The 27,219-nt window shown below is 48.1% G+C and overlaps 1 protein-coding gene across 3 annotated transcripts in view; it reads right to left on the bottom strand.

The window, feature by feature from the left end:
• The window catches only part of LOC110292153, a 176,571-nt gene that overhangs the window by 60,686 nt on the left and 88,666 nt on the right, over positions 1 to 27,219 (bottom strand). For all 3 annotated transcript variants that reach the window (XR_003836694.1, XR_003836693.1, XM_029477299.1), the window contains one exon: positions 16,251 to 16,377. Coding sequence is in view for 1 of the 3 variants with exons in the window: in XM_029477299.1 (XP_029333159.1) it covers positions 16,251 to 16,377 (127 nt within the window). In the remaining 2 variants the exon portion in view is untranslated. The remainder of the gene's footprint in view (positions 1 to 16,250; positions 16,378 to 27,219) is intronic.

Raw genomic sequence — 27,219 nt, 5'->3', positions numbered from 1 at the left:
GAAGCCTGCATCTACATTAGTTAGATGAAGGTGGCTTCAATTTATGTGATTTCAAAAGTTTCAAATCCATTCTCTGAGGAACACCGGAGTGATATGGGGTTGTTTTGCTTGGAAAGGGAAAAGATAAGGAAAGAGTCCCAACCCCCGCATCCAAATGAGCACATTTCTCACTGTCTCTGAAGATTCTGTGTCCAAATAACAGAGAATTAACCACACTGTTATCTTATATCCCCCTTGACTGCTCACCAAGGGAATACCCTGGCAGTTGGACTAAATGACTTTTAAGTCCCTTCCAAGAGACGCTCGGAGATTCCTGGAGTCTGCAGTTGTGGGCGTCGGGGAGGGACCTAGTGACTAAATTCCCTCAAGGGGCGTGCATGTTTCTCTCAACCTAATGATGTGAAGCCTAAATGTACAAGAGGGAAAATGGCTGGGCAACTGGCACACGTAACCATGGCCAATTCGAAGGAACCCTCTGGAAGCTCCTCCCCGGGGCAGGGGAGGGGGCTGTAACTGCCTTAGATTTATACAGCTCCGTTTCTTCTCTGGGAAGCCTGGACCCCTTTCCAGATTTCCCTCTTAATCCTCTAACTTTTGTTAATCACAGAAGGCAGGCAGGGCCGGTGCCTGACTCCCACTCAATAGCTGAAGAAGCCTTGGTGAGTGAAGGAGTCTAAAAGGCAGATACGCTTCTAGTCGGTGTTTGTTCCACAGGTCAGAGCCCCCCAGGGGCTGTGAGGGATCAGAAAGATTTACTGAAATGTTAGGGGTGTTGTTTGTGACCCTCAAAGTTAGCTTGTTGACATCTCCCCATGGTAAATGGTGTTAGAAGCACGAGACTGACAGAGACAAGCCAGGCTAGTAGGCCAAAGACGCTGTGTGAAGGCAGGCTCGGGATCCCATGGCAACCATCTCTGAAGACTACCCCAGGCCTTGGGAGAAGCACCTAAGCTTTTCTGAAGACAGTCTTCCCTCCCCCAAGCCCTAAGGACCCCTCCGGATCCCACTTCTCAGATGTCCCACTATCTCCCCTCCCCCACCTCTACCCGTCTGGAAGACAGACATCCTCCAAGCCAGAACAGATCTACAGCAGAAGCTAGGAACAGAGTGAAGACATTCAGTCAGCTAGGACCAAAGACTGGAATCAAAATATAAAGAATAATAACAATTATCTGGAATGCTCAAAGAATGCCGTGTCTGGGATTGTGTACAGATGTGTCACAATTCTTGGCCAGGAATGTTCATCATTGAAGACAAGAGAACACCAACCACTAGAAAAAAAGGTGCTGGTGAACCTGTCTCTGTCCACCGGGCCCAGTGGGGCAGCTTTCCCTTAGGGAGTCTAGGATGCCACTGCCGAGTCTTGGGGTCAAGGCCAAGGTCTAAGGCTGAGGGGTTGATGTACTAGTGAGGAACAGAAGGAACTGGGCCACACTGTGGTTGTGTCAAGTGCTGCTATCATAGTGGGTGGGAAGGGAAGGGTCTCTGATCAAAGGCTTTGGGAGGCCAGACAGAGAAAACTACTTGTCCCACCCTAGATTCAAAGAACACTTTTAAAGAGCTTTGGATTTGAGAAAATGGTGACCAGAATGTGTGCTGTTGTGTTGTAGGGACTGCAGTAAATATCCTTGGTGAAGTTGGTGTAGACAGCTGAGAAGATACGTCTAGACTGTGTTCAAAGCGACCGGGATGGATATCACATACAAGGAGGCTCTCCCTTCATTCCCTGGGTCAGGGGTCAGTTACCTCATGTCCTGCTCTCCAGACAGTTGGTACCCACTCTGTGGTGTACCTCACTCCCTGGACTCCATCAGGCCCCTAGACAACATGCCAGGCTTAGTCCTGGTACCCACAGGGGATGCTTAGTAAGCAAGCATGACAAAATCATCTCATCTGACCTAGAACAGTGTAGAAGTAGCATCAAAAGAGCTGACACCCTGGGGGCTGAGACAAGAGAATCGCACCCCCCCCCATGCCAGCCTAGCCTACATAGTGAAACTCTATCTCAAAAACAAACAAGGGCTTTGCGGGGTATTTGCCATGGAAGCATGAAGACCCGACCCTTTAGATCCTCCGCACACACTTCAAAGCAAAGCAAACAGAAAATAGCAGTTGCATGGAAGACTCACCTGTAATGTCAGTGCTAGGGAAACAGACAGGAGGATCCCTGGGATGGACTTGCTAACCGTCAAGGGGGTCAGTGAGAGACCCTGGTTTGACAACATAAGGCACGAGTGGAAAGATGCCAGTGCTAATCTCTGAGTTCCATGTACACACTTGCACGTACACACCCATGAACACACACACACAATGTGTGTCTCTGGAGGAGGGCAGGGGACTTGGAGCTACTAATTGTTCTTTCTCCCCATCGCTGTCAGGGATACTTTCGGTGCCCACCCTTGACTGTACCTCTGAGTGCATGCAGAAGAGGGAGCCTTGGGCTGGAGTCAGGGGACTCGGGCCCTGACTCGCATACTTTACAGAGTTGGAATAGAATGAATACCTGCCTCTGATCTCAGATGACTCTGTAAAGTTGGCTGTGTGAAAGGAGAGGAGGTCCCGTGGAGGAATATCAGGAACACCAGATCCAACTTCTATGAAGTAGAGGCCCTACGAAAGCTATTTCGCTCTATTGCTGGTAATTCTTTCAACTCTAATGAGAGGGTAAGACATCCTGAAAGAGGGAATTGAGACAAGCTCTCCATTGGTGCAGATGCTTCAATTCCTGGAAGAGCTGGCTCAGAGTAGGCAGTGGAACACAGGTCAGCTATAGGATTCCCTACACATTTCCTATAGGATGGAGTTTACACGCTCCCCTTTACAGGGTTGTTGAAGGATTAAAGGAGACCATCGCTAATGCAGATCCCCCAAAAACAAGATGGGAAGATGGCTCAGCAGCCACTCAAGTGTGAAGATCCAAATTGGGTCCCCAGAACCCACACAAAATGCCAGGCAGGAATGGCATCCACCTGTAGTTTCAGCCCCAGAAGGTAGAGACAGGGGATCCCCTAAGAGAGATGACTAGTAGACCACCATGTTGGCGAGCTCTGAATTCGATTGAGAAACCTTGCCTTAATGAATAAGGTGGGAGAGCAGGATGTTTCCCTCATCAGCCTCCAGCCTGCACAAGCTTGTGGATGCACGTGTGCACACACATACATAAATATGAATATGCACAAGTACACACCACACATACACACACACACACACACACACACACACACACACACACACACACACACGGGGGAGGAGGGGAGAGAGAGAAGGGGAGAGAGAGAGAAGCTCTCTGAAAACTGCAAAATGATATAGATTTGTGTACACACACACACACAAGAGGTGGGGGGAGCAGAGACAGGGGAGAGGACAAAGGAGAGAGGAGAGAATGATATAGACTTGTAAAGTGGCCCAGTAGAGATAAGATGCATGGGGCTTCCTGGGTAATAGGAGGTGACAGGATGGCTCTGGTTTATAACTGAGCCTTGGTTCAATCGAAGAGCTGAATTTTAAGATCCAAAATGGAAGGATAGCAGGGAGACGGGTCCAGTCACCACTGTGGTCTGTCTCTGGTGGCAGATGCTCACTGGTGACTGAAGGATGGTGGCTTATTCTTACTCGTGGCCTCCTGCTGAGCAAGCCAGGCACAGGACAGAATCCCGGATGTTCATTCCTTCCCAGCTGGGCCTCGTGGGGCTGCCTTTCCACATGGCTTTACGAGGCTCTGGAGACAACAAGCATGTTTATGAAAATCTTCTTAGTCACTGGCCACAGTTATGGGGGAAAGGCCTCAGACTTCGTGCAGGTGGAGGAAATATTTGTACAGCCCAGAATTTCTAAACTTAGAAAGACCTCCCCCTGTTTCTAAGTCTATGAAGTTTTACAGTTACAGGCAGAACAACAATGTCTGGAAACTCAGGGAAGGATTGGTCCACTCATTGTTTCCCCTACCATGAGTTACTGGGATCATGGTTGGTCCACAGCAGAACAAGGTTGGTGGGAAGCTCCAGCATCAGGACCTCTTCTGTGTCATTTCCTTTATCTCATCATCAGTGTGGTGGATCCAGGATGCCACTCTGGGGGCAGGAATAATTTGTGTCCTTTTGATAGACAGAACATGTACCACCACGTAGCTCAGGGAGGGTCCAGCCTAGAGAGGTCTGCACTGCCCCACGACTGGACAGTGAGCAGGGAGAAAACAGGAGTACTGCCTTTGTTCAGGATGGCACAGGAGTGCCTTGCAAGTCAACCCATGGCATTTGTACCCTTCCCCCCCGTCCCGGCCATTTCGGCTCATAGCAGTTGGTAAGCTTGCCACTGTAAAAACTGGCACCTGCAAGGTGGTTAGAGTTTTCAAAATTCACTCTCTGAGCATGGCTCTGGCTCACAGAGTAAAGTCTAAACGGAGCTGTAGAAATCATAGCGGCCGACAGGGCACAGGCCTTGCATCCTTTCCAGCCCCCTGCACACCCGCACATGCGCGCGCACACATGCTTATTCTTCTATTTATTTCCCTCCACTATTCATATTCATTGGCATCATCCTTCCCTCCCAGTGATCATCCGCCCCATTGTCTTCTCGCCACACCATTCAATTCAAGACAATCGCGTCTTATCCGCTGTGTGCCAGGCACTGAGCTTAGAGTCATCTGTTCTCGGAGTCATCTTGGAGCCGAGTCATCTTGGAATCTGCCCTGTCGTGCACAGCATCTAACTGATCACAAAGCCCTCTCCACTCTGCCTCTGGAACAGCACCTAAATACCACTCTGTCTCTTCCCTGATTGCCCTTCTTCTTGATTCTCATCCAGAGAACTGTGGCAGCCTTAAGTGTGCCAGCCTCCCGAACCGATTCAGATCCAAAGCAGGTCACATGCAGGTTTGGTCACAAACCAGTAATGCAGAATGACTTAGTATCATCTACAGGTCAGAGCCCCAGTAGCACAAAGCAGAAGAAGGGACTCTACCTAGTGTCGCCCCTGACTTCTTGTCTAATTCTGTCTTTCTAGGACCCCTGCCTTCCCCTTTCTTAACACAAGGCTAACTTTGGTCTACTATTGTGATTTAGATCTGTCATAAAACAAGTGACCGCTATGGACATCAGACATGTAGAGATACATAATGGGTACATGGAAGAACAGAGGCATTAGGAAGGTCCCCCCCAACCCCCTTGCTGGGCACTTTTGCCTTCCATGGGGCCAGTCACGTGGTCAACTACAACCTCGGAATAGAAAAATGGGGAGATTCCAGAAGTAAATGATGTGTAAGTTTTAAACTGTATCTTATTCTGAGTAGGATGAGGGGACCTTAGACTGTCAGTCATCCTGCATCCAGTGTATCCACTCTGCATATGCTGCCTTCCCTTCACTCACTCAGTGGCAAAGGAACAAGCAAACAATCAAACCAATCTTATACTTGGTTGCTAAGACCCATGTTGGGTTATCACTGTTATTCTTTTGCTGTGCCTAGTTTGTAAGTCAGGCCTTATATATTCATGCCAATGTAGGGGGAGCAGCATATCTTTAGGGTTTGGCTTTACAAGCACTGCACACATCCATTGAGGGTGTCTTAGGGTATTATTGCTGTGAACAGACACCACGACAGAGGCAACTCTTGTAGGTATATTTAATTGGAGCTAGCTTACAGATTCAGAAATCCATTACTGTCAAGATGGGAACGTGGCAGCACTAAGGCAGGCATAATGCAGAAGGAAGTGAGAGGTCTACATCGTCATCTGAAAGCCACTAGGAGAAGACTGGCTTCCAGGCAGCTAGGAGGAAGGTCTTAAAGCCCACACTCACAGCGACACACTTCCTCCAACAAGGCCACACCTACTCCAGCAAGGCCACACCTCCTAATAGTGCCACTCCCTGGCCCAAGCATATATAAACCACCACAGAGGGTTTTGGAATATCTTCGTGATCCAGCTTAGCTTTCTAGTAGTAGTTGTGATGAATTATCACAAACTATACAGCACTGCCATTATTATAACCCATCAGCAGGGCTGGGCTGCTTCTGGGGATTCTCGAGAGCCAATATGCTTCTCTCTTCTCTGCTTCTCAGGGATGTCTGAATTTCTGTCCCTCTCTGTCTCCGGGTGTGTCACGCTAACCCCAGCCTCCATCGTTTACAGCCTCTTGCTCATATTCACCCCTGGAATTTCTATCCTAAGGACTCTGGCAGTGACTTCTTTGGGCCCCTCTGTATCATCCAAGCTGTCCTTCCCGACTCTCAATCTTCAAATCACACCTGTGAAGTCCCCAGTGCCATGGAAGGCACATGAGCACAGAGATGGACCTGGAATGCGGCATCTGCGGACAGCCGCTCTCAACCTTCTGCTGTGAACGAATCTATTATTTTTGCGTGAGAAGTGACAAGGGAAAATGCTGAGCGAAATCTTAAACAGCTGAGCTCAAACTCTGATGGAAAGCAAGGAGAAGCTTCACACTGGAGTTAGGCTGAGCAGAGACAGGCAGTTCCTGTTCTAAAGGGAGAGTGGGGATTAGAGGACGCCACCTTTTGGGGTGGACAGGTGGAGCATCACAGAGAGACTGGGTAGAAGTGACTGGACAGGGCTGAGGCGTGAGGTCCTGAGTGTGGTAAGGCAGGATGTGGTGTGCCAAGTTGAGGAGTTTGGAATGTCATCTGACTTCTGTGTAGAAAGCACAGGGCCCATGTGGGTGTGAGGATGTGTGAGTGTGAGATCCCACAGCAGGGCTGGGCAGCTTCTGGGGACCTAGGGGAGGCTCTGGGTTTGAACTGAACAACACTGCCCATACCATTCTGAGGTGATGAACTTGTCTTCTCTGCAGCTTTCAGTAGGAGAGGAGTGGCCATATGGACAGGTAGTTACAGTGTGAATGAATGAATGAGAAACAGAACTGGGGCGGAATATATGGTGTGTGTGTGTGTGTAAGGTGTGTACACACATGTGTGCATGCATGTAAGATTCATGAATTCGGGTGCACACATACCATAGTGCACATAGAGGAAGACCTCAGATGCCAGCCTCACTTTCAACCTCGTTTAAGCCCAGCCTCTCTCTGATTGTTCACTGCCGCATACACCAGACTAGCTAACCCCCATGTGTCTGGGAATTCCCCTACCTCCACCTCCCATTTACCTGTAGGAACACTGGAATTGTGTGTACACACTACCAAGCCTGGCTTTTTACGTGGGCTTTGCAGATTTGAGCACAAGTCCTCATGTTTGCACAGCAGGCACTGTGCTACTGAGACATCTCCCCAGCTCCAGAGAAACTGCCCTTTAATGGATGTAACTTTAAATTTATCTGTGCAGCTTGGGCAGCCTCACTTCAGAAAAGATCATTTGGACAGTGGACAGTGGGTGATGTGGAAGTGTTGGAGAAAAAAGCAAGAACCCCAAGGGTGTCAGCCTGAATGAACAGTTGTGAGACTCTGAATAAGACACAGGCAGAAGTAATAATGGATAGGGTAGCAAGGAAAGTTAAAGTTGGTGTCATGGAGAAGAGCTTGGCTGATTTAGTCAGCCTTGGTGGAGACTGGGGCAATGGTCAGGTTCTCAGTTGAACAGCAGAAAGAGGCTGCCCATCAAACAGAAGGTTCAGAGTTTAATGTCATCCTTCTGACTTAACAGTTTATTCTGAGGCACCTGTAAAATAAACCCATCCAAAGGATTGATGGAACCCAGGAGAAAGATAGGAGAAGCTGGTGGTGTAGGTTTGAGAACCCCCTGAACCCAGGTGGAGGCTGGGTTCATGGCTGGTATGGTTTTGCCCAAGACTTTCTGAAGAGTTAGCACAGAGAAGTGGATGAGATCACAGAAGGCAGCAACATGGAGGACTGAGAAGGACAGAGTCCAAGGCACCAAGAAGATTGGGAGAGACAAAGGCTGTATACTCCTAGGGAGGATTCACTCCAAGGAAAACATGCCACTATCTTAGGGATGTCAAATGTGGCAGTGACCAGTGACCACTTAGCGGCCATGAGCCTGAGACAGCAGCGCCTTGGTAAAAGGTTTTGTGGTATGGGCTTAGTGAGAGAGATGGTGCAGAGCTGAGGTCGTAGGGCTGGGTAAGTGTGTGGAAGAACACAGATGATGCCGAACCCTTGGCATTAACTCTTGTCTCAGTGTGCCTTATAGTCGTGAGCAAATGAGACTGTGGTCACAAGCTACTGGAGCATACAGTATCACGGTCGAGCACACTCACTCACGAGCTCAGGGACAGGACCACAGGGAGCTGCACTTACTAGAAAGAGTGGAAAGAGGTGGAGAAGGCACCTTGGTTCCCCATACAAGATACAAGCAAACAGACACACAGAGAGGTTTCATTCTTTTACATTGCATTTAAAAAAATATTGCCTGTGCACACCATCTGAGTCTAATGGGAGATGTAAGCTACAGCAAAAGATTGTTATCGACATGGTCTCTATCCAGACCATTTGGGGTATGCAGACTGATAGGTGTATCTGGGGTTTCCATCAGAACCTCTGAGGCTCCAGGGACAGGCCACCTCTGGGTTTCTGAGATCCAGTCTGCTTGCTGAACTGTCCCTACACCTCCTGTCACAACATGGAGGAAGGTTACCAGAGATTAAGGCAAAGTCCATTTTGCCACAGCAGCCTCCCACCCCATTACCCCACCCCTGCTTCCAACACACACACACACACACACACATGCACACACACTCATGCCTGACCATACAAGGCACCTCAGGCGTGCACACACATAGACTAAACGTTCTCTCTCTCTCTCTCTCTCTCTCTCTCTCTCTCTCTCTCTCTCTCTCTCTCTCTCTCTCTCTCTCTCTCTCTCCCTCCCTCTCTCCTCCCTCCTATCCCTCTGTCCCTCCATCCCTCATCCTCCCCCCAGTGCATCTTCACTATCACACGAGGACCTCAGAGCANACAAGGCACCTCAGGCGTGCACACACATAGACTAATCTATTTCCCTATCTCTCTCTCTCTCTCTCTCTCTCTCTCTCTCTCTCTCTCTCTCTTTCTCCTTCCTTCGCTTTCTCCCTCCCTCTCTCCTCCCTCCTATCCCTCTGTCCCTCCATCCCTCATCCTCCCCCCAGTGCATCTTCACTATCACACGAGGACCTCAGAGCATGGATCCCATCTCCCTCACCTCCCTCACCTCCCTCACCTCCCCCTTGAACTCTCACAGTCCCTAGCCAGCTAGCCATCTTAGAGCAGGTCGTCCAGAAGAAGAATCCTCAGGCTGGGACAGGGAAGCTCACTGGGAGAGGAGGCAGGAGAAGGGAGCAAGAGGAGAATGCAGGAGAAAGATGGAGTTTGTAGAGATAGGCATGGGAAGGAGTACAAATGGTGTTGGAAGCCCAGGTGTTTGTTACCTTCCTGCCCCAGACCAGCATTTTGTGGGTCTTTAGGAGTGGGGGGAGACTAGAGGTGGAGGGGGAGAGGAACAAGTAAAGGGTTGTGGAAGGGCGTGGGGACAGAAAGCCAGCATTTCAGTGTTCTCTCCAGCACCAGCCCGTGTTCCCAGGCAAATGCTGGGCTGACAATCTGTTAGATGTTTGTGTGACTCTCCTGGAAGCTTTAGTTTCTTTATTGGCACTCCAAATGGTGGCAGACTGGCCCTGATTATTAAGTCAGCACTGGAGGGGAAGACAGAGGACCAGCAAGTGGCAAAGGCAACATTGAGTCCTGTATCCCCAAGGAAGAGATAGATTCCAAGACAACCTGGATTCATTTCTACTAGAACTAAAAGTATATGGCACGGGGTGTGGGGGGTGTGGGGGTATGGGTGGGGGGTGTTAACTTCTACCCAGAGGAGAACATTTGTTCATTGCCTTACATTTCCAGTGGGGAACATACAGCCTGGGGATGCCTACGGTTCTTATAGGCCAGGCTGGAGGCCAGGTTCAAGTCCCCACCTAGAGGACTCCCACTGCCTCAGAGGTTCCCAGCTCCTCCTCGGAGGTGTCCTGGGGAAGTGATTGAGTGGAAGGAGGCCCAGTAGAGTGGGGTCTTTCCCATCCCTCCAAACTCATTAAGCAGTACACACACACACTCACACTAACATACACACACACTACTCATACACACACAAACTCACACACATGCACACTCACCTACACACATACAACTCAAGTACACACACACACTCACACTAACATACACACACACTACTCATACACACACAAACTCACACACATGCACACTCACCTACACACATACAACTCAAGTACACACACACACTCACATGTACACTCATCACTCACACACATATGCACACTCACAATCACATACACACACACCACTTATGCACACACACCTCATGCACACATGCTCACATATACACACACTACTCATACACATATACAGAAAAACTCACACACATACACACATATCACTCATGCACAAACACATGCACATACTTTACACTCATTACTTATGCACACATGCACCCATAAGCTCACACACACGTACACTCACATATATACACACTACTCATGCACACACACACACACACACACACACACACTTCTTACTAATATTTACTTCATTGGAATAACATTTCTATTATAGAAACTAAGGTTTTCCTTTTTTTTAAGCACCATTTATTTCGTGTAGCTTTACATTTTGTGTACAGCAGGATCTAGTCTATAGATACACTGTTGAGAGAGAATACAGGACTTTTTTCAATATAAGAATTATTTGGAAATGATAAGAGGTCTGCATGTGTAGCCGGTGTGGGTATAGGAGAGACTCCACAGAAGGCAGACTTCCCTGAAATTTGAACTCTGTTGTGCTTCCCCTGAGGGTCTTGGTACTTCAAGGATTGCTAGGCCCCTCCTCAGAGTCGCTCATTCAGAAGGTGTGGGCAGAGCCCCAAACTTCACATTTGTCCTTTTCTTTTAAGCGTGCGTATGTGTGTGCATGTGCACATGCTGTGTACACGTGTGTGTGTGTGTGTGTGCGTGTGCATGTGTGTGCATGTGTGTGTGCGTGTGTGTGTCCTGTGTGGAGGACAGCGGGCAGCTTGTGGGAATTGGTTGTCTCTTACCATGTAGGACTTGAGGACTTACCTCAGGTCACCAAGCTTTGCTGACAGCAGGCGTCTTTACCTGCTGAGCACTCTCTCTGGCCCAAGCATTTGCATTTCTAATTATCTCTCTGGTGATATTATTGCTACTGGCCCAGGGTCCACACTTGAAGAACAGCAGCCTGGGAGTCTAGATAGCTCTGTATGAGGCCCTCGGGATCCTTCACGCTGGACTTCCCCTGTCAACCGAGAAGGGCTTCTCCTAGGCAGTATTACCTTGCCAGAGAACAGGACAGCCACTGTGTTTTAGGACATGGAAGAGCATGTAAGATGCTGGACATAGAGTCTGACCTCAGTGAGAGGGAACCTAGAAGAGGAACACAATGTGCATATCATTTTCTTTGCTGTATAAAACATGTGCTGTCTGATGTCTCCATACCGCGGAGACATGGTGGCTGGTGATGGGGAGGGACCGAGTGCCTGTATTCGCATAGGTGTTTATCCAGCCACTCATCCAGTTAAAAGTCATTTATAAACATTGGGGTTTGAGAGAGAACAAACTCTGTGTTCTCTTTCCTTGTATAAGTATTTATAAACGCCCACCATATGGCAGGCACCGTGCCAGGCACGAGGGGAAAGGCACGTGTTTGTCACCTTCAGCCAGGGAGGGAACAGGAAGCCAGATAAGACCGAATGGAAGTATATGGAAAATTCTGTGATGAGGAATGGTTTGGATGGATGGATGGATGGATGGATGGATGGATGGATGGATGGGAACTCTGTTTGGATGCTGTGACTCTGGGCAGTTGGTAGGACATCCAGGGCAAGAAGTCGAGAAGTTAGAAGTATGAAAAAGCCTGGCTTGGAGTGGTGGGGCCAGCCTCCCTGTGTGTAGCTGTGAATAACTTCATGAAGATCATGAGAACAGGAACATGGATGATTAGAGTCTGGGTAAGGGGGAGGGGCCGCAGTAAGAAGACTGAGGCAGATTCCGGGCCATTAGAAATGTAGACAAGAGAGCAAAGGGCATTAAAGACACTTGGATATTTCTGTCCTAAGCAATAAAACTTTATTTACGCAAAACAAGATCTCTTCTGTGGTTTAGTCAACATGCCCCATGGGAAAGAGACAATACAACATGCCAGCCTACTCATGGCCTATCTATGTTTCCTGGCTAGAACCCAGCCTCCCCTGGGGATCTTCAGGTATTGAAGTGTCTCATAGCAAAGAGAGGATTAGTCTTCAGAAACAGCTCCAAACCCCGAGCTGTAATGTCCCGAATCCTTTGTTCCTTAGTGGGACCCACTGCATGGCAGAACACGTGGAAGAAGAGGAAGCCAGTTTCCAGCATTTATTTAGCTGATAGAGAACTGATAGATACCACACACACACACACACACACACACACACGTACATATTGACTTACACACATATACACACTCATGCACAGGCATGCACTGGTACACATACATGCACACTTACAAACACATCCACGTACTCACACGCACACACGTGTGTTCTCATGCATGTACACATGCTCATGGCACACTCACAAGCACATCCACATACTCACATGCACACACGTGTGTTCTCATGCATTTACACATGCTCATACTCACATACCCATAACATTCACACTCATGTGCACACTCATGTCCATGAGTGTTCATGTGTATACACACTCACACACATACACACTGATATCTCACACTCTTGCACACACGTTCACTTCCCCTCCTCGTTTCTTCCCCCTTCTTGCTGCCTGTAGGGTACAGTCTCAAATACAGCTGCCATGATCATTTACAGTCTTGAGTAAAAACCACTGCTCAGCCCCTCAGTGGACACCACTCCAACTCACACCAGTACCTCAGTGGCTTAGGGTGTAGCCCCTGCACTCTGTGAGCTCATTCCATAGTGATATCCTGCCTCAAAACAAACCCACGGGGGTAGAGATGGTGTTCCGAACACCAATCTGTATATTCAAGATGAAAATATTTGTCTTACATAAATAATATACATTAAAGTTGGGGTACCAATGACCCATAAAGTCCCAGTGAGAATCATGAGGGTGAATGACCAGTCGACAGTGAGTGGGGATGGGTAGGGCTCTAGGTGGAAGGCTCTACTGAAGCGTCACCCCAAGGCATTGTGGGATTTAATGACACTACACATCCTGACTGGGCTATCCTCACACTAAGGCATGGGCTTCTCAGAAGCATAGTCTTCTGCCCCCAAAAGAGTGCCTGTTATTATATGCAAACTTAAAACTAAGATAATATTTAATGTTGATCTCTACTAGGCATGGAGGAAAAAGTCCAACTTGTCACTTTATGCCCCCTCTGCCCCCATGTCACACTTCTTTTTATATAATTTTCATGTGGTTATTTATTTGCTTGTAATCTTACTCCCAAGAAAGAATCTTACTCCTGCTTCCAAAACTGAGAACACTTACCCCAATTCAGTGGCTAATGTGGGACTTAGGCACTAAATCCAGGCAGGTGCTTAGGCAGACGCAATATAAAAAGATGGCGGCCGACGCCTCCCAGAGCCCGTGGGTTCTGAGACGTATCCTCGGTTTCCCCATCCCAGTTTCCCTCCCAGCCTCTGCTCCTGGACGATGGACGTCCCCACTCGCTCACAGAACATCACGCTGATGTATCTTCCCTTCTATTGTACGTCACATACTTGCTAATTCTTTTCCTCTATTCCGCATCTGACCCACCAATGGGGGATTATGGTATTAACTCTCCACCCAGCACACACTCTTTACAGCCTCACACTAAGTAAGCCCGCTACAGAGAGGAATAAAAGTGAAAGCAGGCCGTCTGGCCTTAAGCTGAACACACAGAGGGTTGTGATCCAATTGGAAGGGAAGCAGAATTTTTAAAAAGAAAGAGGTTTGACCAAATTTTAATCCGTGTCATTTTCATTTCTCTCTCCCTGTGGATTTGAGTGATTTTATTTACACTGTCAGCTTGAGCCTGGGGATTGGAAATCAGGCTTTTATGGAGATTATTAAAAGTACCTACAGTACACTAAAGGTTGTGCTAACTGATACATGCTTCTAAAAATACGAGCCTGAGTGCTCTGCAGCAGACGACCAGCCTGCCGTCTCATCCCCTTCAGAAGGTTACTCTTGAAAGCCGGGCGGGCGTGGGGAACCCAGGCACAGGCTGTTAGGATATTTCTAATAGGGAGCAAATGACTGGGGACGGAGCTAAATTAGCATTACTGGGATGAGAATGTAGTTCTTTATACCATTAATGCTGGTGCGGAGTAATCCTGCAACCCTTCTTCCCAAAGCGAGGGTGCCATGAAGGGGGTGGGCAGAATGACCGCGTCGAGGATTTAGTGGTGGGTGGGAAGCCGGCAATGAGCGCAGAGCCTCCAGTCCATGCTTCCTTTGGTCTAAACCTCCCCAGAAGTACTAAGGAAGAGTCGGTGCGGCACTGTCAAGCAGGAGCTTGGGCAGATGAAGCTCTCCACCTTTGTCACATCCTTAAAGAGCTCAATAGATAAAAGTGAAGTGGCTCACCACATCTCAATATACCCGGTTCACACGTGCTCCGATGGGGCAGGTTCAGCAACCCGAATCCCTGCCAGTCCCATCTTACACCATAGCTGGTGATGAGGGACTTGGACCTTGCAAACGCGCACACTGTGGCCTGACCTGTTGGCATCTAAGGACCTAAGCACAAAATAGCAAACTCTGTAGGCCTCCGGGGGTATTAGAGGGATTTGATTGCAGTTCCATTACAGACCCCAAAGGAGGCCCACAGACACCCTTGAACCTGGTTCAGAGCCTCTGTAAGGGCTATTTGGAAACATCTGAACATCATTTCACTCACCACCCTCAAGTCTGAAGGCTTGGACAAGACTATTTGGTTGACACTTGAGGTCCCCTCTCCTGGTCACAGCCTGAACCTCTCAGTGTAGAAGTGCAGCATCTTGCTGTGTCAGGAGCGTACTGGCTGGTGCATATGTAATACCTTTACTATGGAAACCTAGGGTCTGGGTCTCATGTCCTCACAAACCCTCATCCTCGCGGCTGCTCATCTCTTTTTCTTCAGATCTCATTATTTCTTTTCCCTGACAGCTTTCCCTACTTACCTGCAAAGCCAGCCGCTCTGGCTAAGACATCCAGTGTCCTCGAGCTCCAATCCTGACTCCTGTTCTGGGTATACCTTCTGGAAGCACAGTAGGCACACTCCCTGCCCCCACCCTCGCCTTCTGCATGTTCCCATGCCCTCTCCCCCCCCAAGACTGGCTCTCACTGGGTATACCAACCCAGGTACACAAGTCCCCTGCCACCAGCAGTGAAATCTGTCCTTCAGGGTGATGACGTGTATGCTGCTGTTAGCTGTCTGAAAAGCACAGAGCCGTGTGTCATTCTGGATCAGGTTTCATATGTTTTTCTTACTGAAGTTGCCCAACAGTTCTATGAATCTGATATAATAAATATGAGTAGCAATGAAATAAAGACAAGTGGTGTGGCCCATATGGCAGAAAGAAATAGAGGAGCCTAACTCACTTGGACAGTGCCCAGTCCACAGCCTGCCCCCACCCACCTGGACTAACCTCCTCCAAAGACCAGGGCCAAACCCACATGGCCTGGCCGCTCTTTGTAGAAAGCAATCATCCTGACCCGTTGATAATGGTACTGGTGAAGTTTCCAACTATAAATGAAAATTGCCATTTCCCTGATCTCCACTCCTTACTCCTTCCCCCATTCTTTACCTGATTCTTACCAGCCTGGAAAATACCTCTTTATCCTGAAAATGCTGTCATGTGTGTTACCTCCTCTGTAGAACTTCACCTCTCCTGCCCCTGTCCTCATACAAAAAGCAGGTGGTGCTGCACTTAGAGTATGAGACTCTATTACATAATTTACGTATGCATATATGTGTGCTTGTGTGCATGCATCTGTGTGTGTGTGTGTGTGTGTGTGTGTGTGCAAGATGTTGCACTTAGGATGCAAAAGTCTTTCATAATTTGGCTATACATACACGAGTTGGAGTACACATGCATGTGTGTGTGTGTGTGTGTGTGTGTGTGTGTGCATTTCACAGCCTGGATATGGATGATGCCAGCCACAATGAGGATGACGGTGATGGGTGATTCAATTTTCTCAGAAAAATAAGAGCTCCTCATCTTTCAGCATTAGTCTTAATTAGAATGATATGTTAATCAAAGTTAACAATGCAGTCTGTTATAAAATACAGCTTCCAAATGCATGCACTAAAACCTCATCTGAGGATGTTACTTACATAGGAACACGTGGTCTTGGTCAGACAGCTTGCCTTCCTGTAAGTGGCAGCTCTGATACACACACACATGCATGTGTACTCTCCTTCCATCCTGTGGCTCTTCCATCTTGGGGTCCTCTGCTGCCAACTGTTGAGGTAAGGGAAAAATATGGAGATGACACACTGTCTTTGGTACTGTTGGCACTGAAGAGGCGACGGCCGCTGCCTCTGCTCACCCACTGCTCAGAGCTTGGCGTGTGCGGCTGGGTAGAAGTGCTCCTCTCTGTTGCCCACAGAGATTTAAAATGTTATTGCTTGAGGTTTCACCCCACTCTGTCTTCTCTGGACCCTGAAGACTCTGTCACTCTTCCTCTCACAACACCTGCTCATCCCACCCTGGGGATGGGGCATGGTGGCAAGAGCTCCTACCAAACCATCACCTTTGGGTAAATATCCAGGACTTGGTGTGGTGTGGTACCCAGATATTAAAAAGATTTCAATGCCTGCTTCGAGTTTCTCAACATGGTAACCAATATAGTGTGGTAGGGAAAGGAGTGGAGAGCCATGTCACCCTAAAAAGGAAATATCAGAACCCAACCCTGTGGTCCCCATGATGCTCAGGCCCCTTGAGGCCGACACAGAAAGCCAGTGTTCCCTGTGGTGGTGGAGAGATGTGAGTTTTGCTTGGGGAAGTATTTGTCTCTCGTCCTCTTGCCCAGTAAGTAGGCTTTGCTGACTCACTTTCCTCTAATGAACTCAATTCTAGGAACTTAACTTCCACTCAGGCCTGAGGGTCAGGAATTGAAAATGGATTTAACCCTGGGACAAGCAAGCTCTTTTGAGTCCAGGCTTCTGGGTTCTTCAGAAGCCCAAATTGTCAGAATGTAGATGCATGCCCGCTACTTGCTTGCTGTCAGCGAGGCTCATGTGGCAGTCACCTGCCCTGAGTTACTCTGGAGGTTATTAACAGAGTGACTCTTATCCCCTTTGTGCTTTTACCTTCAGTCTCTCTCTTGCAGCATAAGTCATTGAGGGTGTCCAAGACAGAAGGTGAGAAAGTCACACTTGTGACATGCTTGCTGATAACTTTTTCAGGAAGTTTATATTAATTCATAGGAAGGGCTGGAGCGATGGCTCAGCCATTAAGAGCACTGACTGCTCTTCCAGAAGACCCAAGTTCAATTCCCAGCAAGCACATAGCAGCTCACAACTCTCTGTAATTTCATGACTCCAATACCCTCACACAGACATACAAAACACATGCAGACAAAACACAAATGCAGTGCATGACCCGACCCTGCCTTCTTTTTTTTTGCCCTCTGTCTCAGCACATCCTTTATATTTTGCAGTGGCTACATACTCTGTGGAAACACTGGATGGATGTGGACTTTCCCCTGGAAATGAATCTCGAAAGACTCCTTCAGAACACCAGACTCTGGCTTTATTTGAGCCCAGTGAGAACCAACAGTCCAAGTTTCTCATCTCGGAGATAAGAGCCCTGATCTTTCTCATGTCAGTTCCAGTTTTCTGGTGAGGCATTTTTTTTCCCAATTAGCAACTTCCTCACTGAAGAAAAACTCTAGGTACTTCTTGGGTGACTCAACCTCATGGGTTCTTGGTCTGAGAGTCCATTGTCTTGACAAGTCAAGATCTTTCCAGATCTTCCTATTAGCTGTGCTGCCTGTCCTGGCAGAGGTGCACTTCAGGCATCTCTCTGTTCCCTTAGATACTGAACATTTGACAAGACTCGCACACTGGCCAGAAGGTAGGATTCACTGACCACTTGGAATATGACAGCCAGCCAGAGCGTTCTGGGGTGAGTGTGGGGGATGCTGGTCTTTGTACGACACTGTGTAAGGTGCTTCCACAGTCTCGCTTATGTGCAGAGTCCGAAGAAACTGCTCTGACAAAAATGAGAGGAGAAAAGAACTATGGTAGCCAGAGGCTGGGACCTGGTGGAGGTCAGCTGGCAACAATGTTTACAGATAAATGGGAGAAATAGAGGACTGGGGAGATGGCTTAGTAGGCAAAGGCACAGGTGACATACTTTGTTTCAAGGTAGTAAGTCTGAAAGCAATAGAGAAAGATCAGATAGGGTAAGACTACATCAAGCTAGAAAAAGAGAATTTGAACATGGGGGGGTGTTGAATACCCTGATTTGATAATTTAAAATAGAATTCCTATATCGTACTATCACACTGCAACCCTATAAATATACAATGTTATATGTGTCATTAAAAACAAAATTGCTTTCTGACATTCAGCCATCACATGAAGCATGTGGTAGCCAATAATGACGGGGTTTCTGGAGTCATAGAGAAGGCTAAAAATGGAGCAATTTTTTTTGGACATAAGGAAAAGCAGGCACAGGGCCAGTGGAAATGGAGAAGTAAGCCAGAAAGAAACGGAAGCTTCTCCACTCTTCCTTACTGGCTCCTTCCTACATGCAGAGCCAACACCGCCAGCATTTTGTCAGCCAGCATCCTTTGTAATCCTCCAAATTCTCAGGCCAGAGAAAATGGAGACTCACAAAGACGCAGCGAGGACAGCACCCTGGAATGGCCTTGTGAGTCATTATTATGAATTAAATGGCATCGGCCTATTTTTCTCGCTGTTGAGTAATGACACTTGGTTGACAAAAACTAGTACTTCATCTTTAGAATGCTCAGAATATCTCCTTACCCAGCTTGTTTGTCTTGTGGGTGGATTTATCCCCTGAATAAGCTAAGAATTGACCAGCTGCTAGCTAGCATGAGCAGCCTGCCCTTCAGAATTAGGAGTGGATCCAGCCAGGCTGCTAGCCTGTTAGACGTGCAGTCTCCACCAGGTCCTCTAAAAGCTCTGTGCTGTATTTCTTCCTTTTTCTTCTTCTCTCATATATAAATGAGGATAATAGCATCTATCAAGCTGTGCTACCAAGCTTAAATGAGGTCGGGGTGCACACTCAAACAATCCATGTTAACACCCAGGAGACATTTCCAAGTGCTGCTGTGACGAAGATGCTAACAAGACCATGCTACCACATGGTCACCCCTGGCATGAACATACAAAGGTAAGTGTTGCTAGGCTTCACCTCTGGCCTTGCTCACGTCCCATGGAGGACAGAAAGTCTTTCCAGCTTCTGCCACCAATCCGTCTTTTCCTCATGCAAGAGCAGAGAGGGTAGCTGAGAATATCTGCAAACCTGCCGAGGAGTTTCCCTTGGTGGAGACACCACCCTCCACCTTCCACTTGCTTCTTCTTCCCCCAGTTTCCTTTCTTCTGGGCCAGACGTGGATAAACTTGCTGCTTCCTTCCTTTGGGCCCTCTGGAGAGCTAAGTGCTACACACTTGAAAGCCTGAAACCTTGTCATTTCCACCTTGAACCTGTGGCTGACCTCGCCAGACAGCCTGGAAAATGAATTAGTGTCCGAGAGCAGAGGCAGAATGTGAGCAGTGACCTGGCTCTCCCGAGCAACAGAGCAAACTGTCAAGCTGTACTTAAGGTTCCTGTTTCCCAACCCCTTTAATTATGTTGAAAACTATGTCATATTGTTTTTGAAAAAGTTAATGAAACGGTAGGTAAAGGTGAAAGGAGGAACATAATTTACTTGGATTCCTTTGCAAGCTTTTGATAAGGTTCCTCATAAGAGGCCATTAAGGAAAACAGATGACGAGAGGACTCTGGGCAGAAGTCTTTCGGCTTTATTAAAAAACTGGTTACATTGTTCTGGAAGGAAGAATCATTGTTGCTGGCTGCGTCTTGGAGTGGAGAGGTTAATCACAAGCTGTCCCCACTGTTGGTCTTTAGACTGGAGAGGCTCTGATGATTTACAAAGCAAGGTTGGTCAGAAACACAAAATCGTTTTGATAGTTCAAACCTTTCCGAGTGTTCCAGCAGTGACTGTCCATCAGTAGGGAGTAGACTCCCTGGAGGGAGAGTTGGACCCATGCAAAAGGCCGAGCCTCCAAAGATGGGAGGAAAACCCTGAGAAGCTTTCTGAGTGAGATCAAATTGTTTCTCTCAGCCCTGGGTGGCAGGCCCGAGGCCAGAGGTTGCACAGGGATCTCCCAGTGTCCTTCCCAGCCTTGCAGCAGATGGCGGCGTTAAGGCCATGAAAAATCAGAAATGAGAGGCATGGTAGAAGCATCTGAGTGATACAGAGTTACATTCCAAACTGGCAAAACAATCTTGCTCATAAGGACAGCCAGAGGACCGGGATGGGGACATGGATGCTAAAGAAGAGCACTGTTAATTTGTGCCTTTGACCTCACAGCAGGAAGTAAGCAAGGGATGCTGAGAGAGTGGCCGCTGCTCACTTAGTGCTGACAGATGTGAACGGCATCTCAGCCTACAAAAGAAGACGGAGCTCAGCCCATTCCCTGAGGTCCCTGCCTTATAACCAGCATGATCTGTTTGATCCCCAGAACTCATAGAATATCTGGGGTGATGTCACATATCAGTGATCGTGAAACTGGGGAGGTGTTGGGGCTGGGGTGATCCACCTGGCCTGCTTGTGTGGATAGCACCTGAGGAAGGACAGCTGAGATTGTCCTCTGGCCTCTGTATACATGCTATTCACACATGCATTAGCACCCACCCACACATCGCAGAATTTATAGTCTATCAGCACACCTATTCTCATAACCACCTGCACTCTCCTGGCCTGTCTTCACTGTGAAGTAAAACGAGTTGCCCAAACACCTAAATACTCAGGAGGCACCCCCCACACACCCCGTGCTCTCCCAGACAGGGTCCTCATTAATCCCCATAGTACTTCTCAGGGAGCCACACCTGCATTTCTTCAAGATCAAAGCACCCTAGACACAGAATTTGTAGCATAGTCAACAGCAGAGTTAGTTCCCATCTTGGTAGGACAAAACTGCTTTTCTTCTGCTCAGTCAGGTGTTGAGCAGCTCTGTCCACACATGGGTCACTCCTTTCCCTGCAGGAAGACTGGGAAAGATAGCATTGAGAGGGCTGCAGGAAGAGAAAGAATCCCAGCTCCCGGCACAGACCACGCAAGATGATCTTCTCACTAAATAAGACTGTGTGTGGGGAATGAGGTGGGGACGAGGTATGGGATGTGAAACGGTCAGAGGGTGGATGGGGAATAAATCTGGGGCATATAAATAAATAAATAAATAAATAAATAAATAATAAAGATTATGGAGCCTGCTGTAGAGGTTTGCCTTTCAACAAATGGTGCTGAGACAACTAGATGTTTATATGTAGGGAGGGGAGGAGGGGAAAGCAAAGGACAGGGAAGGAAAGGGAAGGGCTGGGGTTGTAGGTCAGAGGTGGGGCACTTTGTCAGCATGTACTATTTCTCAGGGTGGGGGTAGGGGGGTTGTAGAAGAATGAGAGGATCTGGATGTATTCCATAAACACAGGTAAATTCCAAAGTGTCATAGACCTGCATGCAAATAGAAGTCTTTAAGTTATAAGCGTTCTAGAAAAAAATGCAGGAACAAGGATTTGCATCATTGATCCAGGCCTTAGTGAACAGTTTCCACGGAGGACCCCCAGGGAGGAGCCACACATGAGGATCCCAGCAGCCATGATCTTTCGGGAGCGTAAGACTTAAACGATCTCCACAGCCCCTTTGGAATTGTTAAAAATATTTCTCAAAACTTGGCCCTGATGAGTCTGAGCATGTGGAACAGATGGAATTCTCACAAACTCTCAGTCGGAATGTAGCACAGTGACTTTTGCGAATTTCTGGTAATGTCAAGAAAGCCTGGAACCCAAGACCCAACAATACCATGCCTAGATATTCACCTAAAGGAGATAAAACCACATAAATATTCCACACAAGTATTTGTCAAACTTCCTAACTAAAAGTAGCCACATGCACTCCGACAAGTGAATTATAAATGGTGGAGTATTACTCAGCAATGACAAAGGAGCAAACTCCACACATTCAACAGCAAGGACAGATCCCAATGCATTTTGCTGGGTGAAAGAAACCAGACCTGATGGGCTCTGTGATGTATGATTCTTTCTACAGAGTATTCTAGAAAAGATCTGCCAAACAGCTCCATGGTTGGGAGGGAAAGAAGAGGTTGGGCATAAAGGGTCGCATAGGAAATAGTTTGGAGTGAGGTCAAGGCTCCCGTAGCATGACTGCTTGTGCATACATGACTGCATTCTTGAAAACCCTTGGATCCCCATAGCCAGAAACGGAATCTTATCGTATTATTTATAATTAAGCCAATAGACAGAAACATTGCTGTCAGGACGAGAGCTCGAGGGAACTTGTTTTCCTGTGAGAAACCTTCTCCCGTGAATCTCACAACAGTAGCAAGCTCCTTTTCAGGAAACCCAGCCACGCTCAGGGTGCAGTCTGCAGTTGCTCTCCTTCACTAATTTATCTCACGTGACACCGGACCCCTGACCTTCTCGTTAGCTCAAACACACAGAGTGGTTAGGCTGTCCCTTCCGAGCCACGGAAGCTGCGACTGCAGGCCTCCAGCTGTGAGGATCGTCTGGTGTTCTTAAAGATCACCCTTCACCTTGAACCGCTCATGCTAATCACATTACCACGGGTGACGCTAATGACCAAGATGTGTCTTCAGCCCTTCCTGAAGTTCCCAGATGAGATACCTGTGTTTCAAGACACGCAATGCCTTGTGGAGCCGAGCACCTCGGCAGCTGCTGTGGCCCCTGGGCCATTCAGCATCTGGACCCATGGCGGCTTTCAGCGTCAAAGGGAAAATTTCAGATCTCACCAAAAACAGCTGGGGAGAATCCCATGGCTACATAGATATTTCTCTGACTGGGGAGAGGGACGTGGACATGGAGAAACTGTCTCAAGGGAAATGATTGAAGGGATGTGAGCGCACTGTGCTAGGAACATCAACGGTCCTTTAAATAGCAGTGTTCTAGGAGAGGACACCTGTGAGCAGAATTCATACACTGCCTTAGAATGTTCCAGAAGACCCAGCCACTGTGTTGATGGAGAGGTGGCAGAGTCTAAAGAAAAAGGGCCTGATGGATGAAAGTTAGTCAGCGGAGTCATCCTTCTCATTGCTCCCAGCTGCCCTGAGGAGAGCAGTCTGCCCCACCACAGGCTTCTCACCATCATGTCCTGCTTCATCACAGGCTCAAAGGCAGAGAGATCAACTGACCAACCGAAACCTCTGAAAGGAACACAGAACACTATCCTTATATGCAAATCACCTTCTGCATTCTATCACATAGATAGTGAGCTGACACCCCCCAGCCTCATGTGCACTATAGCACCTGAAAACTCAGATCTGTAATTGGGTCGATCGGTAGCTTAGCTGATGGCTGCAACCTGGTGATCCAAGTCAGAAGCAGACACCGAAGCCAAAGGCCAGCTTTAGCCTGCCATTTCTCAGCAGAGCTAGACATCAAAGCTTTCCCCAGAAGCACAAGTGAGGAATGAAAATTATTTTAAAACAAAACAAATAAATAAATAAAAACAAAAACAGCTCCTAGTGTGGGCCTGGGTCCAACATTAGTGAGGTGTGTGCAGTGTACATGTGTATGGTGTGTGTGTGTGTGTTTGTGTGTATGTGTGTAGCTCACCCATCATAGCCATGAACTGTCACAAAACAATCCCAATCCAAGGCACCCTCACTGGACCGTAAGCACAGAACCTAGAGGGGCCACTACAGCTGCATGGCATGTATTTGAACTGGGTGAGGAGAACAGAAGAGAAGGAGAGAGTCAGGGAAGTAGGAGAAATGCATCATGGGAGCAGAGGAAGGAGAAATAGAGAAACTGGAAGAAGGCAGAAAGAAGGGAAGGAGGGAGAGAGGAGGGGGGAACGGAATGGAGAAAGGAGAAAGAGAAGACAGAAAGTGAAAGAAAAGGAGAGAAGAGAATGACCGGAAAAAGAACACTGGAAATAGAAGAATAGAGGGATGGACAGATGGATGGACAGAGAATGAAACACCCAGGGTGGGAACAATGACCACGCAGGTGCACTAAAGGCAGAGGTATTGCAGTGGGCCTAGGGCAGCTACGGGCTGGCTCGGTCATCTGGAGGCTCATGGCTTCGAGGCCAGGCTGCTCTCTGAAATCACTGCTACCCTTTGTCCCTCCTGCCATAGCCCGGTCTACATGAGACATCACAGTGCCAAGTCAGCAGCTGAGGCAGGAAGAGGGAGGCTAGGGCTGCTGGCTGGGTGGCCCGGCCTTGTTCCCCCCCTGCACCTCGCCCGGGTGCCAGAGCCGGAGCAGCCAGGTCAGGGTGGTGGGGAGCGGCTGGCAGGGCCGGGCTCTCACATGCTGACTTTCCTATGGCCAGGCCTGCTTTGCCGGGGCCGGGAGGGGCCAGGCAGCCAGCAGCAGAGAGTGAGAACTTCCCCTTGCCAGAGCCAGCTGCTGGCTGCCATCTGGGCAGAGGCAGTGCCAGTTTTCCAAATCTGTCTTCCCTTTGGAGAGCGGAGGAACTCTGTGCTGGGGAGATATCTTCTCCTCATCCTGAGGCTCTCTGTTAAAAACCCAACCTAACCAAGCCTCAGAAAGAGGGTGGGCTGAGACATGCCAAGGGCTGGGCTCTCTCAAGGGGGATTTACTTTGAGCCTTTCCATCCTAACAAAATCTTTATTCTCACTCCATACCCTTTATCCTTTGATTCTTTGGTTCTACTGAGTGATAACCTCTTATTATTTTTTAATCGAATGTACAAATAAAATGATGAAAAGTCAACAGCTTGTATATCCATCCTTCGTGCCATCTAGAGACGGATCCTCCAGCGTGAACTGGAGAGTCCCTGAGAACAGAGAGCTAGCCTTTATAATCTGCTTTTGCTGTGGACCTCACTAATGATGGGTCTGTCCTTCAGCTCATCGTGTGTGTGTGTGTGTGTATGTGTATGCGAGTGTGCATGCATACACCACATGTTCATGTGTGTGTAATTGTGTATGTATGTTTGACTATGTAAGTGCGCATGAATGTGTGTGCAACAGGTCAACGTTTGTTTTCTTCTCCATTCCCCACCTTATGCTTTGCTACAGGGCTTCTCACAGTACCTGGAATTTGCTACTTGGTTAGACTGCCAGCCAGGAAACCCTAGGGATCCTCTTGCCTTTGCCTCCCTAGTAACAGGATTATAAAGGTGGATTATTGTGGCCAGTAATTTGTGTTGCTGCTCAGGATTCAAATTCAGATCCCTATGCTCGTGTGGCAAACACAGTACTAACTGAGCCATCTCCCTAGCCCATCACTAAGCACACAGTAAGCTGGAGCACAAGGCTTTGGTAGAACTGAAGACCTGGCCCTGTCTTCAGAGTTCAGCCAACAGGATGAATGGAAACCTGCCCATGGACCCTGTGTGTAATCTGGAAGCAAGTACCTCCGGTACCCACCATCAGCCATGTGTGTGCCCTTAGGTGAGCTGTCCTAAGACCACGTGATCTCTACTCTGCTCCCAATATTGTCCCAGGAGGCAGTGCCAAGAAGACCTGGCCCATGGAATTATGGGGAGCAAACCAAACCTCCAGGAGCCTTATCCAGGGTGAGCAGCATGCTTTGTGAGCTGCCCATCACAGACACTTGGATTTGAATTTTGGTTTTCCCTTGACCTCTGAGTTCTCCTTTTCTCTATCTAAAGGTGTCTTCTGAATGCTGTGTCAAGCCAAGCCAATGCCTGACGACTGCAAAAGTTTCATAAAATTTTCTCTGTGCTTGCGGTCAGGGACCCCAGCATCACAATTCGGAGACTTCAGCATGGTCTCCCCACCTTAGCCGGCTTTTCCATCCTGAATCAACCCCACACATGGCTGAACAGTTGGGAGAGGGGGTGGGAGCTAGGGGACCTTGAGGACCAGAGGACTCTCTCTGGAGGACAATGTTTGATGCCCTGGGGAAAGCAAGTGTCGCAGGACATTTGATCACCCTGTGAACCCTGAGAGCGTGTTATTTACTGGAAATAACGGCTTTGGGTTGTGGTGTGGCTCAGCCCTAGCACACACCTTTAATCTAAGAGCTTTCTGCTTGAATATTGTAAACAGGATTAAATAAAGTTAGCCATGGGTCAAGGGGGAGAGAGAGCAAGCCACCAGTTGGAAGGAAGTGAACATAGGATTGTTAAGAAAAAGTGTAGCGGGTAAGAGGGAGTAAGTAGAGAGCTGCACAGGAAGTGGAAGGGAGGGACATTGACTTTGAAGGAGGATTTTTGAGCCAGCATGAGAGGAGAGAGGGCATTGCCTCTGGAAAGCTTCCGTTGGCTGAGGTGGAAGGTCAGCTGGGTGCTTTCTCTGCCTATCTGAGCTAGTAAGCTTTTACCTCAGCATCTGGCTCCTGCATACTCAGTGGTAAAATCCAGTGATTGAGATTTTATTTAAAAAAAAAAAAAAAAAAAAAGCTCAACATGTAAACCCTAAGAAAATTTGGTTCGCACTGGCCAAGCTCACTGGAACAGTTCCTTGCTATCCAATCATGTTTCCTAAATTATTATATAAAGAAGACTGCAGAGCACCTATATCTGATGAATACCTGTATCTGTGGATGAGCCTCCTGCTTGAGCTGAGCTGGGGCGGGGTGGGGGGGTGGAGTGAGGGTAAGGTAATCTCATCTCTTATAATCCAACCCTGGTCCATAGCTTGTTTAAGCTGGTCCAGTATGTGACACAGAGAGACTAGAATTCTGGGTACCATGACACCTCAGTCAGGGCTGGGTCCACACATAAAATTGCTAAGGGACAATAGGAGCTCATTGGAGAGGGGAAACCAAGACCAGAAGATACCTTGCTGGTTACACCAATGGCACATGGAGGATCTGCTAGAAGAGAAGACGGGCTTCAGTCCTGGCCCCATCAAATGGCTTTGTCGGGTTGAAAGTGTCCCCACGTCTCTTCTAGTTTCTCATACATAGGCACCCAGAATCAATCACATCAGGTTCTTGTAAGGGCAGCGCCAAGCAACACAAGTCTTATCATAGAGTCCAGCCCTGAGAAGGTATTCAACAAGGCATGGTCTTCTGTGTACTGTGTCACTTATTTCTCAAGCAGTTACCTTCTGCCTTCAAGTTACAAGT

The sequence above is a fragment of the Mus caroli genome, chromosome 1, assembly GCF_900094665.2.
Source record: "Mus caroli chromosome 1, CAROLI_EIJ_v1.1, whole genome shotgun sequence".
Taxonomy (NCBI): Eukaryota; Metazoa; Chordata; class Mammalia; order Rodentia; family Muridae; genus Mus; species Mus caroli.
Note: the sequence above shows the minus strand (reverse complement) of the source record. Positions and strands in the feature narration are given on the sequence as shown.